This window comes from Anolis sagrei, chromosome 2 (assembly GCF_037176765.1).
Source record: "Anolis sagrei isolate rAnoSag1 chromosome 2, rAnoSag1.mat, whole genome shotgun sequence".
Lineage (NCBI taxonomy): Eukaryota > Metazoa > Chordata > Lepidosauria > Squamata > Dactyloidae > Anolis > Anolis sagrei.
This window is the reverse complement of record NC_090022.1, coordinates 285488356-285504724: the sequence shown is the minus strand read 5'-3', so window position 1 is coordinate 285504724 and position 16369 is coordinate 285488356. Positions and strand designations below refer to the sequence as shown.

Below are 16369 nucleotides of genomic sequence, written 5' to 3'. Positions count from 1 at the left end.
ATGTATCTGTCTTTGAACTACTAAGTGTATTATCCACTCCAGGAGACTTCGTGCCCTATTTGTGCACCCTGAATTCCTCCCTCCCTCCCAGCCAGGCCCGTAGCCAAGGGGGGCTGAGTTTGATGGGGGGGGGGGGCTGAGTCTGAGTGAGAGAGGGTCTACCCTAGCAAACCTTTTGCATCATTATCCCAATACCCCCATGCATATGGGATATATTGAACATGGTGATCAGATCATGATATGAATAAACATAACAGTTTAAATAATGTACCAGTATGGCCTTCTCGCGGACCACCATGAGAATTTGGGGGGGGGGGGAGGCTGAAGCCCCCCCACTCCCCGGGCTACGTGCCTGCTCCCAGCTATGTTCTAAGTTGTTCAGGTTTTTAATTCAGTCCAAATCCAGTTTCACATTATCAAAACACAGTCTTACAGATGGAAAACTGAAAGTGACTTGAAGCCACTTTGACCAAGCCTTCTCCCAACTGTGACTGTAATATGTAACTGACACTATAATGGTAACAATTTCAGTACAAAGTGTACAATGAGCTAAATTTCTTGGCATGAGTACTTGTATGACATCTCAAACTTAGTACCTTTCTGTTGCCATGCTCATATAGCACACCAGCACAACTTATGATGCATTTGAGTGGTTTTCATGTGCTGTCTTCATCCTGATTTGTAAGCCTCTAACCATTAAGTACTTTGTTGTGAGTCACTTCGTTGATCTTCGGAATATAGTGATCCTCTTTATTCTCTTTGTTCTTCTTCCTTAAGTTATATTATTTGTGCACCTGAGAGGAACACAATATGGTATATCAAAGAGTAATTAAAAATTTTTTCTGGAAAAAATAGGATTTACTGCCTTTTTATGGCACTGAATCTCTGCTGCCTGGGGCTATCTTACAACAGTAGAGTCCAGGTTAAAGTATTTGTCAAGATTTTTCCAGCCAGGACACTGCAGCATATTGTGCCAAACCCTTCCTTTCATTTCAAACAAAAGGACTTAGGCTGGGTAGTTAGGCTGTCAACCAAACAGTCCTTAATGTGTCCAGTCAATGAGCTAAAGCAGATGTATAGGTGATCCAGTAAACAGATTCTTATGGGCCTGAAGCCAGATGAACAAGGCTGTTTGTCTGAGCTGCAACTGAGATTCAAAACTCTGGAAGTTACAGCTTCCAGGTCCATAGTATTAGGCTGCTCAGGCTGAAGGCTGCTCTTTTGGTGGAAACTGATATTACTGCCTATAAAGATCTGCAACCAGAATATCATGCTGAATATGGGAGACCAAATGTTGGTGAATTAGCAAGAAACAGATGTTGTGTTGGTTAGAGCTGATAGTTCAGGATTGTCCCAGGCCCTGAAGTTCTCTAGGCCAAAAAATTGAGACCTAGGGATTCTCCCTAAGATATTCAGTATGTGTTATGTATTTAGTATGAACCACAGTTGTTCCCTGCTTGTTATTCAAACATAAATACACACACAAACACAAAACATATTTTCCTGATTAGAAATTAATCTTAGTTAAAGGGGCTGTTCTCAGATCAAGGTGAATGAGCATATTATTTCTCTTGACTTACTTGTGGAGATGTGGTAAATAACATGTTATGTAGCCTATCTGTTTCTCATCAGAATGTGGATGTAAAGCAGAATAGGACAACTACTTACCGGATGGAGCACAATCTATATTAGAGGAGCATTTTGTTTTAAATTAAGTGATATGGCATCATATAGTAATAACTGCAGTGCACTGAGTCATCAAATGTAAGGGACTCAGATATTTAATTAGCTTTGGACTCAAAATCACCTACTTTGTAGTACTAATGCAAGCTATGATCTAACTTATTAGGGAGATGCATTTTAGACCAGAGTTAGGTGATACGTTTTTAATAGAAAAAGAGGGGATCCTCATTTTATTCCCTTTTCTAATAGCCCATATGGACAATGTCTAACATCCTGACATGAATATTTAATGCTATCACCCTAAATATGTCATATCCAATAATATCCAAAGTGTTTTCTGACACATTTATTTCTATATATAAGTTGCAAAGCTCTTCTGATGTCTAGCTTACATTTTCAATCATGCAAAAATATCAGATTCTTGCTCTCAATTATGACTAAGAAGATGTGTTTGGTGCCCCATGGAAGGATCTCATGGCAATACATATATCTACAAGGACATAGACCAGAAAGAGATTGATCACAAGACATTTAATTTAGCATGTCCCAAAGTAGACACAGAAAGAACAGTCTGTCTTTGAACTGTGCAGTAATGTTTTAAAGGCATTCATAAACTGAATCTAACTAAAATTGATGTATATTCTGAGTGACTGTTTGCCATATACATTTTTTTTAAAAAGTTTCTTAGTGGATTTTTGTGATTCTAAACAAGATAGAAATTGTCATCTCTATATTGAGTTCTTTTCCCATGTCCACATGACCAAAATGAAGTCAACTCACTGCTCTGCTGTTAAGTCCATACACTGCATGGCTGTATCCACAACAGAAGCACTGCATCCAGCCATCAGGGGAATACAGGATTTGTTGTTCATTCGTTCAGTCGTTTCCGACTCTTCGTGACCTCATGGACCAGCCCACGCCAGAGCTCCCTGTCAGCTGTCACCTCCCCCAGCTCCTTTAGAGTCAAGCCAGTCACTTCAAGGATGCCATCCATCCATCTTGCCCTTGGTCGGCCCCTCTTCCTTTTTCCTTCCATTTTCCCTGGTATAATTGTCTTCTCTAAGCTTTCCTGTCTCCTCATGATGTGGCTAAAGTACTTCAACTTTGTCTCTAATATCCTTCCCTCCAATGAGCAGTCGGGCTTTATTTCCTGAAGTATTGACTGGTTGGATCTTCTCGCTGTCCAGGGCACTCTCAGAACTTTCCTCCAACATTTTAAATATGTCCTCCAAACCTGAAATGCCCAACATTTATCAAAACCAGGAGGTCAACTTCAGGTCATTTCAGCTTTCCATAAATAGTTGTGTTTGACCCATGAAACATGGAAATGGTTCACTGTGATACCCACACAAAGTCTCTGGCCCTTGGAGGCTGCACACCTGAGTCTTACATGCTTTTGCAAGAATGGATGAGGGCGAATGGAAAGGTGTATGGCATGGCATTGTTCTTTTGGATGCCATTACATTCATCTTTAGTGGATCACCTCATTTCCACTGGATTGTATCCTGTTATAACCAAAATAAATTGCCAAACGGCTGTGGAAGTTAATTTTGCTTTCTTTACAGCAACAATTCCATCACTGTTGATGTTATTAAAAGCCATATTTATAATGTGCTTGTTCATAAATAATTGTCACATTACCTTCTCTCTCATAGCCCCCAAGTTTCTTCTACTACAGGCTTTGAATAGCCTGACTCTATGCAAAACATTGGTTTATTTAATCCACGTTGTGACAGAGAAGAATAAAAGGGTAAATATACACTTTTTAGATGTTAACAAAAATGCTACAACATTGCACCACAAGCTCCCCTTTGGAATATAATCATCTAGAACACAACACTTCACTTTCATGTTCCTTTAGGCTTAAAGTAGACAGATTTCAAAAAATAACATGAAGCAGTACGCTTTCTGAAGCAAAGTTCACATCAAAATACACTTCACTAAAAAAAAAAACAGTCGATAAGTACTCAGAAAGTTAATGTCATGTCAGAAAGGGATTCCTTCACTCTTTCAAATAATTCATTAACACATGGCTTTTTCCTTCACCTGTGGCTAAAATAGGTAACTCGGGAAGAGTAGGATTAATGAGAGTTTTTCTCTTTTATTAAAATATAGCATAACTGTCTTCTAAAGTGTCACTCCTAATTTGCAAGCAAATCTTAATTGCAGACTGAATTATAAGTAGAATCCGATAGGCTCTTGTGATTAAAGGTCGCTTATTGGGCATCTTTGTGAAGCCATGAATAGGAGCCAAATGTGCTGCCTTGAGACTACTTTTATTGCATGCATATTCAATAGGCGTTTCTCTACCGGTCTTACTTAGCTGCTGGTCAGTGGTCACCTCACTTGAGACCAATCATATTGGAGTTTACAGTCTTCAAGATGTCACAAAGGTTAATGCAACCTTTTATCCTCCCGCAATTGGTCATTCCAATGTTAAAGAGTACGAAGAAAACACCCATGGACTGCATGCTGTTCTTCTAAGAGTTCTTCACTGCCCAACTCCTGATAAATGCCATAGCCAGGAAACAGTCAGCCAGACTCTTCCAGTACAAAGAAATATAGTAGTTCATCTCCTAAAATGGTAATGTCTCAACAGAAAAACAGTGTCCTAAAGTCAGATTAAGGTGGTTGGGGCCCTAGACCAGTTCTGAACACAGAACCAAATATGGCAATTGAATGATCAGCTTTAGGCTGGCAATTCGAAAGAATTTACAGGCAGGGCAAAGGGTCCTTTGACATGACACAATTCTAATACTACATTCCTCTTTATCTGCAACAGACAATAGATTCCTGGAATATGTAGTCTGGCAAAATGTTGGAATTCTTTGGCTGATAATTCTAAGGATATTTCCTAGTTTGACCCATGTTTCATCCAATATTTAGGTGGGAAATTTAAACACCAATGTGTTTAACGATGCCCCCCCCCCCCCCAAGATCTGCCTAGCATACGGATTATACTATATAGAGAGTATCCATAACCTTAATTTGAAAGGTGCATATATTGTGTGAATTGATATGTGTCAGCAGGGGAGGCAGAGAGGAAGGAAGAGAGTATCCTTTGCTCATTAATTCTGATAGACTTTGCCCTCCTGTTAACACAGACAAGAATGATATTTATTTAGGGCTTTCTCCGGCACATAAGAGACAAACAGTGTTCAATTTGTAATCATCCAATTTTTTAAAATCTACTCTGTAATTGCTGATACTGTCATTCTGTCATTGTGGATATGTAGGGACTCCCTCCTCCACTGACATTCTTGCATGTTTGAATTTCTAGCGTTGCAGTGCCCTCTAATGCTTCATTGGAGTGACAAGTGAAAACATAACCCTGAGTTACACAGGTCTTTCTAGAAAGCAATGTCATGTGTCAATTCAGCACTCTGAGATTTTATTGCACAATTTATGTCAAGAGTTACATCACTTTAACAGCTTAGCACTAGAAGAAAGTTTTTTGGTAAAAGTGTCTCATACAGCTAGATTACAAATGTCATAAGTGTTTGATATAAAGGGATTGCTCATGATTGCTCGTGCTAGGATGTTTGGGTTCCATCTTGGCAATAACTTCAATTATAATTTATGAGTCTACATTTGAATCTGTTCCATTATATTAAAATACTCTAATGCAGAAATGAGCAATGTGGAGCTTTCCAGATGTTCTTTTTTCTAAGGCCAACTACATGCACAAACAAAACAAAATAAGAAGAAAGACAAAAAGGAGAAGAAAGAAAGCATACACAATACCTAAAATTAGACTAGCAACATCCTAAATATGATGCTATACAGATGAAATACAGGAATTCCATTTTTTCACAGTGTTCATGATGGCAAGGGTGTTATAAAATTCCATACGTCCTAAACAACTCTAATGCATTCTTTTGTGAGACTGTTGAAAATTTTATTCCTGAGAATAGTAATATTCAGTTTCAAACCAGGATCAGACTTTCTTTATTATTAAAAATGTTTTTTATAAAAACTTTGAAACTGCACCAAAAATCTATGGTTAAGTCAAAGGTTATGAAATTTCGTGAGCTAACACTGGTCCATGTGTTCTACCACTGTAGCAAGTTTCCTCAGGATTGGTCTAAAAATGAGGGAGGGAGAATCCCCTGAAGTTTCCTCAGTACCAGCACTGTTTTTTTTTCCTACTGTGCATGTGTGTCTGCCATTAATGAAGTGATTCGGAAGTTTTGGAAGTTTCAGAAAGTTCTGATTTTTTAAAAATCAGATATGATTTTATAATCAAAATGACTTTATAATCGAACCAGTTTTAAACCATTTTTTATCAACCAAGGCTAATGTAAAGTATGTTCTTAACTACATTTCCCATCATTCTTCATTATTAATTGTATTGGCTAAGGGCTATGGGAATTTTAGTCTTCCAGGCCAGCAATTTTAGTCTTCCATGATCTCAGATGCTCGGTTACATGTGCCATACTGTTTTCCAAATTTAACAATATCATGTAACATGATGAAAAATATCCCTTAAATATGTTTGACACTTTGGGGGAGGTCTGTTGCTGTCATCCCCTACAGAGGCTTTTGGAGTTTTCTTTATTGAGCCTCAGTTATTTCTTTATTTAGAATGGGTTCAGTTTCTTTTAGCATAGATTTCTGTGGAAGGGAACCTTAGTTAGACCCTGTCCCTTTAAGAACCCCCCCCCCCCCCAGAGGTGGAGATTGCTGTCCTTCTTCACAGCTAGATAGTCTAAGGGTGCCAAGGAGCTTAGAGGCTGCAATATCTTCTACATCTAAGGTTGAGGTCAAAGATTGAGGAAACTCAGTTTGATAAGTCAAAAGTTTAAGAAGCCAAAGGTTAAAGAAATTAAGTTTTAGACTTGGAGAAACAAGCTCAAAGTATTGAGGAAGCAAGTCTGCAGATTAAAGAAAAAGAGACATAACAGAAAATATTTACAGAAGTCAAAGTCAGCCATAGGATGCAGAAAAGTGGCTAGAAAAAGGAAGAAATCAAAATAAACCCAGTTCAGTTCTTATCTTCTATCTGTTCCTTCAAGTAATTGACCCTGGAAGGAGTTAGGGTACTGATCTTCAATACAATTAAATCAGTTTTTTTGTTGACTGTTACACCTTTTGTGGTTAGTCTCCAACTCGATTCTTGCCAAGAGTAGGTCTCCTAAGAGAGTTACCTTGGAAGAAAGAATAGTTACAGTGTGGCTTGAACCCAAAGGAGGTTTACTACCTCAGTGACAAGGACTGCAACAGTCATAACTGACTCTACAGAATTAAGAGTTTTTGTTCACAAGGTAGTCTGTGATCAGGGACTTTGCATTTCAATAAAAGAAGTTTTATCATCTCAAGTAATTTATTGCAAGTCTCTGGGATCTGCTGAATCTCTTGAATCTCTTGAAATCTCTTGGGAATTGCAAATCCCCATTTTATGATCAAGAACATTTAGAATTAGTTCTGTTATTATTTATTGTCAAATTGACATCTATTCATGGCAACCCTATAAATAAAAAACGTCAAAGTTCTCTCTTTTCTCCCCCTTCCCCATTATCAGCTGCCTGCTCATGCCTTGCAAATTCAAGGTCATGGTTTCCTGGATTGCATTGCTTCATCTGTAATGCGGGACAGGCAAACCTCCTATTTTTAACCCACCCTATCTCCCCAGGTGGAGATAAGTATATTTGATAAACAAAGACTGTCATTCTTAACTAAGTTTCTACTCAAAGATAGCAACCAGTATCTTCAGCAATTTTCCTTCCCTGTGGTTTAAAAGTCATATAAAACAATGCAGTTTGTAGAAGCCTATTAGCAACTCAGAAAAAAATCATGTGTTGTTGTTTTGCTCGAAAACTAGCGTTTTCTGCACAGGGGATAGCATATTCTGTGTGGCAGATTGTCAGCTCACTGTAGCTGCTCCCAAATGAAGACACAGGACGTGCTCTGGTATCACTGGAAACTTTTACTACAGGATGCACTGACATATGAGAAGCCGAGAGTGCCAGGCAGTAGCCTGCACTCCCTTTTATACCCTCCCCCACATTCAAAGGAACAATTCCCGCCAAGAGTGAAACCCCGCGAAATCCACCCGCCAAATCCATCAGCCGTTTCCTCTCAGGGTCAGACGTTGCAGGTGCCTTATCGGTGTTTATTGTCTGTGGCCCTGATTTCAGGTGCCAGAATCCAGGCCCTGAAAGCTGGATCCTGACAGCAGATATTATTTCACCACAGCAATATTGGTTTCTGTGCAGAAAGTGTTGGCTTTCTGCATAAAGTGTGAACTTTATGCAGAATAACACACACACAAAGAGCATTTCACCATTTTACCACAAAAACATTTCCTGTTCAGGAATTAATATTTCTCCATTGAAATAATATTTTCTATGCCAACAATAGTTTTCTGCACAGAAAATGATGTTTTCTACACAAAACATCCACATGCACATTTTGTGGAAAATAAATCCTGGACTGTGAAGACTCTCATAAGTCTAGGGCACTTCACATCAAGGTTTCTTAACATTCAGAAAACATGTTTTCATCCATTTTATATATTATTTTTTTTTACTATTCTTCCCACCTCTACTGGGAAGGTAAACTGTGACAGCACTAGATAAGCAATGGCTGGCAACAACAATATAGAGGAACATAGAGAAGAATCTGCAGACCCTTCACCCTCAACAGCACTCTGATGTTTATCTGGATGAATTTTGTTTATGTGCTGTAATGTGCTATTTCAAGAGATTCAGCAGATCCTAGAGACTTACAATGAATCACTTGAGATAATAAAACTTCTTTTATCATAGGGAATTTGGAACACTAGGATAAGGTGAAGCCACAGCTACTCAGATGTGCACATGCATCAGCCTTGGATACAACGGGGTGTATGTGACTTGTTTGCTGTGTTCCATTATTTTGCTCCCTGCGACTTGGATGGGGACATTCTGAATCAAGAGTTCAAATCTCAGTTGGTTGGGTTACAATGATTTTTTCTCTAAAGATAAATTTTAATACAATACATCTCTGGAAGAGCATAGTAACTAAAGATGACAACCCTAAAGACCCTTTAATGTTCACCTGCATAACTTTCCTCCTTTCTCTTTCTCTCCTGCATCTCCTGGTGGGATGACCTTGCCTTACAGCAGGAAGTAGCTCAGATAACTTTTGGTTCCTTCCAGTTTAGCAATATTTTGAATAAAAGTAAGGTAACAGGGCTTCACATTCCACAGCAACCAAAAGTAGGAAAGATAATTGGTAGATTTTTTCCTATAAGAAATGTTGAGCTAATGTATATGACTACAAGTGCATGAGAAAAAATCTCTCTCAACATGAAATCTGTGGGAACTTACACAAGGGGAGAGAAACTGAGCAGCCCATATGCAGAAATTGAGTTGCTTTTTCTGATTCTGGATGGCTGTGAGGGTGCCCCAGTGATCCTCTGCCCCCCGCCCTGCAATTTTTTTTTCAGGAAATCTTTGAGCATCAGATTACTAAATGGTATTGAAACTATTGCAAGATGCTGTAGTTTTGCTTCCTCATTTTCTCTGACTCTCTGACCCAGCCTATATCCAAAAAGGTAGAAAGTAAAGCCCAAAGTGATATGTTGCCACATGTAACTTTAGCGTAGCAATGTATTGTTTATTTGTTCAGGTGCTTCTGACTCTTTGTGATCTCATGGACCAGCCCACGCCAGAGCTCCCTGTCAGTTGTGGCCACCCCAGCTTTTTCAAAGTCACCAGTCACTCAAAGATACCATCCATCCCTCTCGCTCTTGGTCTGCCCCTCTTCCTCTTTTTGTTCCATTTTCCCCAGCATCATTGCCTTTTCCAGCATAGCAATACAGGGCAATAAATTGACTTCAACCCCATGGCAGTTGCTCACCCCATTCTCATCCAGAATGCTTTGCTCAGCTATGACCAGATTCCATGCAGCCCAGAAGTGACTGGTCTATGGATGCTTTTGAAGCTTCTGCCAAATTTCAGGCACAATGTATCTTGTTAAGAAAAATTGGCAAAAATCTTCTCTGAAACAAGATTCATGGTCTTTTGAGTAGATTAAGTTTAAAAAAATCTAAGAAAACGTAAGAGGAAAACTATCCTATCATGGTTGTTCTAGGAACTTACATCAGGGGGAGGACTGTGGGAGCCAAAAAATAATTAAATTGGGCTGTAGACATATTAGAAGTACCCACTTCTGATATTGTCCATCATCCCATACTGCTCAACCAGCTACAGGAAGCCCAAAATGAGGTAAGTTAGAAAGAAATTGCCTTCTGCACTGTGCCCCTACCCCAATGAAGCATGGCGTGCCCATATATTTCTGGCCTTCCAATATTAAACCTGCCATTTTGAATTTATCTACTATGGGTGCCAACATGTGTATAGCTTCAGAGAGCCATTTTCAGTTCCTCTTGTCCCACGAGAAGCTGTACGCTAACCATATGCTCATCTTGTTTCTGGATGCTTTTTAATTAGATTTTTAACTTTATGGGGGAGAAGTGAGCATTTAGAGAAGAAATATCAAAAGCACCTGTGAAGGAAACCAGCTCCCCAGAGGAAATTTTCATCTCCATTTTTCAAAAGGAAATTGTGGATATTGAAAAGTTCTGGGGAGGGCAAATGGCCATATGGGATTGTCTCAAGAACATAGAAATATTTCAGGTCACTAAAAACAATTTTCAGTTCGATATTTTTGAGGAAAATTTGGATGTTGAGAATTCTGGGAAGGGCAAGAGCTATATGAAACCCTCTCAGTGGCCACATTCAGCACAGGAAACATGTGATCCCCACTCTCAATTTGTGCAACAGTATTTTTGAATCCCCAGTAGATGTTATACCAGGTTTTGAATAGTCAAACCAGAATAAATTGCCTAGGGGCTACTACAGCTGCAATAGAAAGATATCATGTTACCTTGTCACATCTCTTGTTTTTGGTGATCAAGGAGCTAAAGAGCTGGCTTGCAAAAATCAAGTATTCCAAACCTGCTCAATAAATATTATGCTTCAGATTGTCACTTTAGGGCTCAACATGATACATAATCAAGGCTACATTATAGATCCATGTTTGGCAGGTTAACATAATTACCATGCCACTCAATAAAATAAACAAGTATATTTTGCGTATGCACCATCTTTTTTTTTGGGGGGGGGGGAGTATAGAACTTGATATTTGATTTTTATTTCCACCGACTGTTTACTATGTATCTTTTAGGACAGAAAGATCAATTGGATAGCGAAGGAAAAAATAAATATTATGCCTCTCTTATTATTTTTCCCCATTTATAAAGCCAATACTATTCAATCTACCTATTAAATGCAAGCTAAATGAGATGTGACGCTGCCAACAAGTTATCAGATCTACTGGAAACTGATACAACTCCATCAGGCATCCATATGACTAGTACAATGAATTTGCTCTGGGTGCTGTATGAGGTGCCCAACTCTATCCATCCAAATATTTACAACACCTTGGATCACTTCTTTAGAGTTTCTTTAGAGTTTGGATTAATGGTGAATATTAATTCTGCTGACATGGGACCCAATAACAACCACACTGATTCGTAAACCTACAGGATGATCATGTGGGTAGACTTTGTGTATGAGCAGAAGAAGCAGGTCTAGATAGAAGCAGAAAAAGGAGACATTGGATCTAATACATCCTTCTTGGTACTTGCATCGTCACCTTTTAAATATGCCATGCCTCTTTGGATAAGCAATACTCTTTACCAGTATTGCTCAACCTTCCTAATGCCACGATCCCTAAATACAGGTCCTCATGTTGTGGTGACCCCCAACCATAAAATTATTTTCATTGCTACTTCATAACTGCCATTTTGCTACTGTTATGAATCATCATGTAAATACCTGATATGCAGGATGTATTTTTATTCACTGGACCAAGTTTGGCACAAGTACTAGATACCCAATATGCCCAAATTTGAATACTGCTGGGGCTGGAATTGATTTTGTCATTTGGGAATTGTAGTTGCTGGAATTTCTAGTTCACCTACAATCTGAACTCCGCCAAGAATGAAATTGAACCAAACTTGGCACACAGAACTCCCATGACCAACAGAAAATACTGGAAGGGTTTGGTGGGCATTGATCTTGATTTTGGAGTTGTAGTTCACCTACATCCAGAGAGCACTGTGAATTCAAACAATGATGGAACTGGACCAAACTTGGCACGGACACTCAATACGCCAAAATGTGAACACTGTTAGAATTTGGGGGAAATAGACCTTGACATTTGAGAATTGTAGTTGCTGGGATTTATAGTTCACCTACAGTCAAAGAGCATTCTGAACCCGACAAATGATAGAATTGAGCCAAACTTCCTATACAGAACTCTCATGATCAACAGAAAATACTGTGTTTTATGATGGTCTTTGGCAACCCCTCTGACACCCCTCTTGTGACCCCTCCAAGGGTCCTGATCCCCAGGTTGAGAAATGTTGCTCTCAAACTTTTTCCGCTGCAGAATCCTTTTTGAAGCAAAAGTTTCTCTTGGAGCTCCAAGAAACGTTTATATTCAATATATTATATATGATGTACATATTAGGCATGGTTAGGTACCGTCAGAATCTTCGTAATTTGGAATAAAGTTCGAAAAATTAACTTTTCAAAGTGATTTTGAAGTTTTTAAGTAAACCGGAAGTCTCTTTGCTCTTCCAAAGCTTTTTCCGCCATTTTTGTTACAACTTATGAAGTGAGTTGGAAATGATTCACCTTTTCCCCACTTCTGGTCCCTGGCCTCGGCTCAAGCCAGAGAAGCCAGTTTTAAACCAGAGAAGGAAGGAATTTCCTCCTTGCTTTCCCCTGCTTCTGGACTAAAACAACTACTTTCAAATTAAAGACCACCCAATTAAATGGAAAATAACACTTTCAAACCATTAACAGAAGGATTCGGAAGTCTCGGAAGTTTTGAACATTTTTTCTGTGAAAATCGGAATTGACGAGTTTTGAACCATTTTTTTTAATCAACCAAGCCTAGTATATATATCAGGCAGGGCAAACATTTTGACACATTGCATTTTAAAATTTGACAGATGGGCCAGGCCAATGACAGATGAATGGAGTGTTTGTGTGAACTAATTGGGAAAAATGAACAAATTCCTATTCACACTGTACATATTTCATTTGTACTGCAAACAATAAAAGCAAGAAGGAAAGAACATTGCAATATTTTAAATGAAGGACAATTTTAACCAAAATAAATTTAACAGTATTTCAGTGGAAGCCCCCAAGGGCCATCCAGTCCAGTCCCCTTCTTCCATGCAGGAAAAGCACAATCAAAGGACCCCACCAGATGGCCACCCAGCCCTTGTAGAAATAAATAAATAAATAAATAAATAAATAAATAATAATAGCAGAAAACCCAGGGACGATCTAGTTCAACTCCCTTTCTGCCATACAGGAAAAGCAGAATTAAAGCACCCCTTGAGCAGTGGGAGGGAAGTAGGATTTTGGAAGCAAGCAAGGGGAGGGGGAAAGGACCTGAGCAATGAGGGAGGCAGAGAGAAAGACTTTTGGCAGTGAGGGAGGTGAGGAAAAAAAGACTTTTGGTGGTGAGGAAGATGGGGAAAAGGCTTTTGGCAGCAAATGAGATGAGGAGACAAGGATTTTAGTAGTGAGGGATGTACAGGGATATGGATTTTGGTGGCAATGGAGGCTTTTGCCAGTGAGGGAGGTGGGGGGAAAGGCTTTGGGTGGCGAGGGAGGCAAGGAAAAAAGTCTTTGGGCAGCATGGGAGGTGAGGGGGGGAGCTTTGGGTGGTGAGGGAGGTAGGTTGGGTGAGGAGAAGGAAAGAGGAGGAAATGCTTGGAGGAGAAGGAGGGGGAGGAAAGCACAGAGCCCCTCAGTATGCTTTGTGAAGCCCCAAGGACTCAGTGGAGCACACTTTATGAACCACTGTTCTAGACCAGCACTGGATGCAACTGCACAATTGGTGTCCATGAGGGGTGGTGGCAGGGTGGAATCTTCATGTTCAGGCAGGCCAAAACTGATTCAACTCTGCTGGACAGTCACCTTATGTTTCCTACCAAACAACCACACAACTCTGAAGAGATCGGGTGCATTTGCTGACAGTGGGCAACAAGGAGATGACTCAAACCCATGGTGGCAGCAGACAGCATGGGCTTAATTCATCCCCCTTTCCAGTCCACCCCCTTGCTCCATAGTTTCAGCAAAACACCAGACTATTCCTTGACATTGACATTCTTGACATTCTTTAATATGGGGCTAAACCGCAACCAGAAATCACTAAAAATCACTTTGATGTCCAGAAGGGACTACTGGTACACTTTGGGTTTCAGGGCTAATATAAACAAGTCCCTGGTGCGTGGAACCCCCCAGGGAGACAAAACAGGACTTTCTGTTCTTCTGTTTGGAAGTGAAAAATTTATATTCTGACAGGCACGCAGGAACTCACTGCAAGTGCTTTAAAGTGGTGCTTTATTTACACTTTCTGACTTTTAATTAAATGATTCTTTGAAGAGTTTAATTGTATTTTAACAATTACCATTTTGTGTGTCATTGTCAGTGCTTTTTGTTGTTGTTTGTAAACTGTCTCAAGTCCCAGTTTTGGAGGGGGAGGCATGATATAAAGGAATAAATAATGATAATGAACTAAATAGTACTGCACTTGAAGAATGCTGCCAAAGTCTGTAACTCATGAGAACATGACTGCAGCACTAGTAATCCCATCTTCTTTTTTTCCTCGTGTGATTAAAAGCACATAAAATTGCTCTCCCACAAAATGTAAAATGATGACAACCCAAGTTAGGAACAACAGACTTAGGAGGATTTGTGTCTAATTATTCAAAAGAACAATCTCATGTTACCTCATTTCACTTCCACTTTTAATTAAGCTTTCTAGTTGGTACTTCTGATCTGAAGAAACCTTTTGTGTGTATATGTATGTGTGTATGTGTGTGTGTGTGTGTATACATATATGATTTATTTAGGTCATGAAACTCACATTTGTTTTTTTCAAAATTACTGTGAAATGGAAGATACGTGCAAAAATATATCTTTTTTTTTTTTGCCTGTCATGCCAATCAATCATGGGGAGAGGAGATCTGTCTTGATACAAAAGTTGGCTAACAAACTTGTTGATTTGATGAATCAATGTACATGCTGGAAACTGTCAAAAAATCTGACAATATGGTTTTTGCCTTACAGTGGAACATCCTGACAAAATGGCTAACGATCAAGGTAAGATGCTCTTTTTTTCTTTTAGAGCCAATGCTAAGTAATAGAGGTGATGTTATTTCCCCCTGTTTTGCGTTCCACTCTTCACCTGGATGGCGCACCTGACATGGCATATACTGGCATGATAATTAATCTGGTTAATGAAGTTCTGCTTGGTTGAGGCTGCTGTTTTGATGAGCAAGATGTAAATTTTCTTGCAAGGAAATTGTTTTGTCTCTTTTCTGTCGGACCAATTAAAATGTCAGGTGCCTTTGTATGAAATACATCCCTCCCGCTCTCCACTTCTGAATAATTCACATTAAGTCTAATTAAGCTTGGCACCATTTCCAAGCTACACTTCCTCCATTTTCATGTGTTATAGGTTAAGGTTCTGCAGACTCATGGTAAAAACCACCTTTAAAAATAAAATAAAATAAAAAGGTCATAAATCACCTTTTATGTCAAATACAGTATGTCCACAATAAGAAAGACAAACTTTAGTCAACTATAGTTTGGTTAGTAGCACTTTTGTTCTCTCTTTTATAAAGTCCTAGTTTGATGGTTTTACTTTATTTTACAAGACGACTGATTTTGTTTGTTTCTTATATATTGAAGACATCATCTCACGAGGGGTCGGCAGCATTTAGCCCTCAAGAGGTTGCTGGACTATAGCTTCCATCATCTCTATTCTGATGACTGATGGGAATTATAGTGCAGCATTTGAAATGTCACAAGTTGCCCTTTTCTCATATTAGCAAGCTGTGTTGAGAAAAACTGCTCACTGTCATTAGGATTCCAAAAGAAAATTTCTGTCTCTTTAGGCCAGTGATTTCCACTGATAATGCTCCTAGTTATCTATGGAGGAAATGCTCCACAGCAATGTAATTGGGGGACTGTTATTTCAGATAAATATGCCACTGTTTAGTGGGACCTGGGTTTATCATGTTGGCAACACCCATTAAAAAGCAGACATCACTCAAAGGTATAATGTAAATATTACTTCTTACAAAATAAATTCTGTGTATTTTGCAGTTTGTTGTTATCAAAACTGAAATATTTCTTCAGCAATCACAAAGAACAAGAATAATTTATATTGCATTGAATCATAGAATCATAGAATCAAAGAGTTGGAAGAGACCTCATGGGCCATCCAGTCCAACCCCCTGCCAAGAAGCAGGAATATTGCATTCAAATCACCCCTGACAGATGGCCATCCAGCCTCTGTTTAAAAGCTTCCAAAGAAGGAGCGTCCACCACACTCCTGGGCAGAGAGTTCCACTGCTGAATGGCTCTCACAGTCAGGAAGTTCTTCCTCATGTTCAAATGGAATCTCCTCTCTTGTAGTTTGAAGCCATTGTTTCGCGTCCTAGTCTCCAGGGAAGCAGAAAACAAGCTTGCTCCCTCCTCCCTGTGGCTTCCTCTCACATATTTATACATGGCTATCATTTCCTGTAGTAACCTACGGATGTGAGAGCTGGACCTTAGGGAAGGCTGAGCGAAGGAAGATCGATGCTTTTGAGCTGTGGTGTTGGAGG

The 16369-nt window shown here is 39.3% G+C and overlaps 1 protein-coding gene across 4 annotated transcripts in view; it reads left to right on the top strand.

Annotated features, from left to right (window-relative positions):
- Positions 1-16369, top strand: part of DCC (DCC netrin 1 receptor) — a 1101219-nt gene that overhangs the window by 963143 nt on the left and 121707 nt on the right. For all 4 annotated transcript variants that reach the window (XM_060761267.2, XM_060761265.2, XM_060761264.2 and 1 more), the window contains exon 21: positions 14826-14858. In XM_060761267.2, the coding sequence (XP_060617250.2) occupies positions 14826-14858 (33 nt within the window). The remainder of the gene's footprint in view (positions 1-14825; positions 14859-16369) is intronic.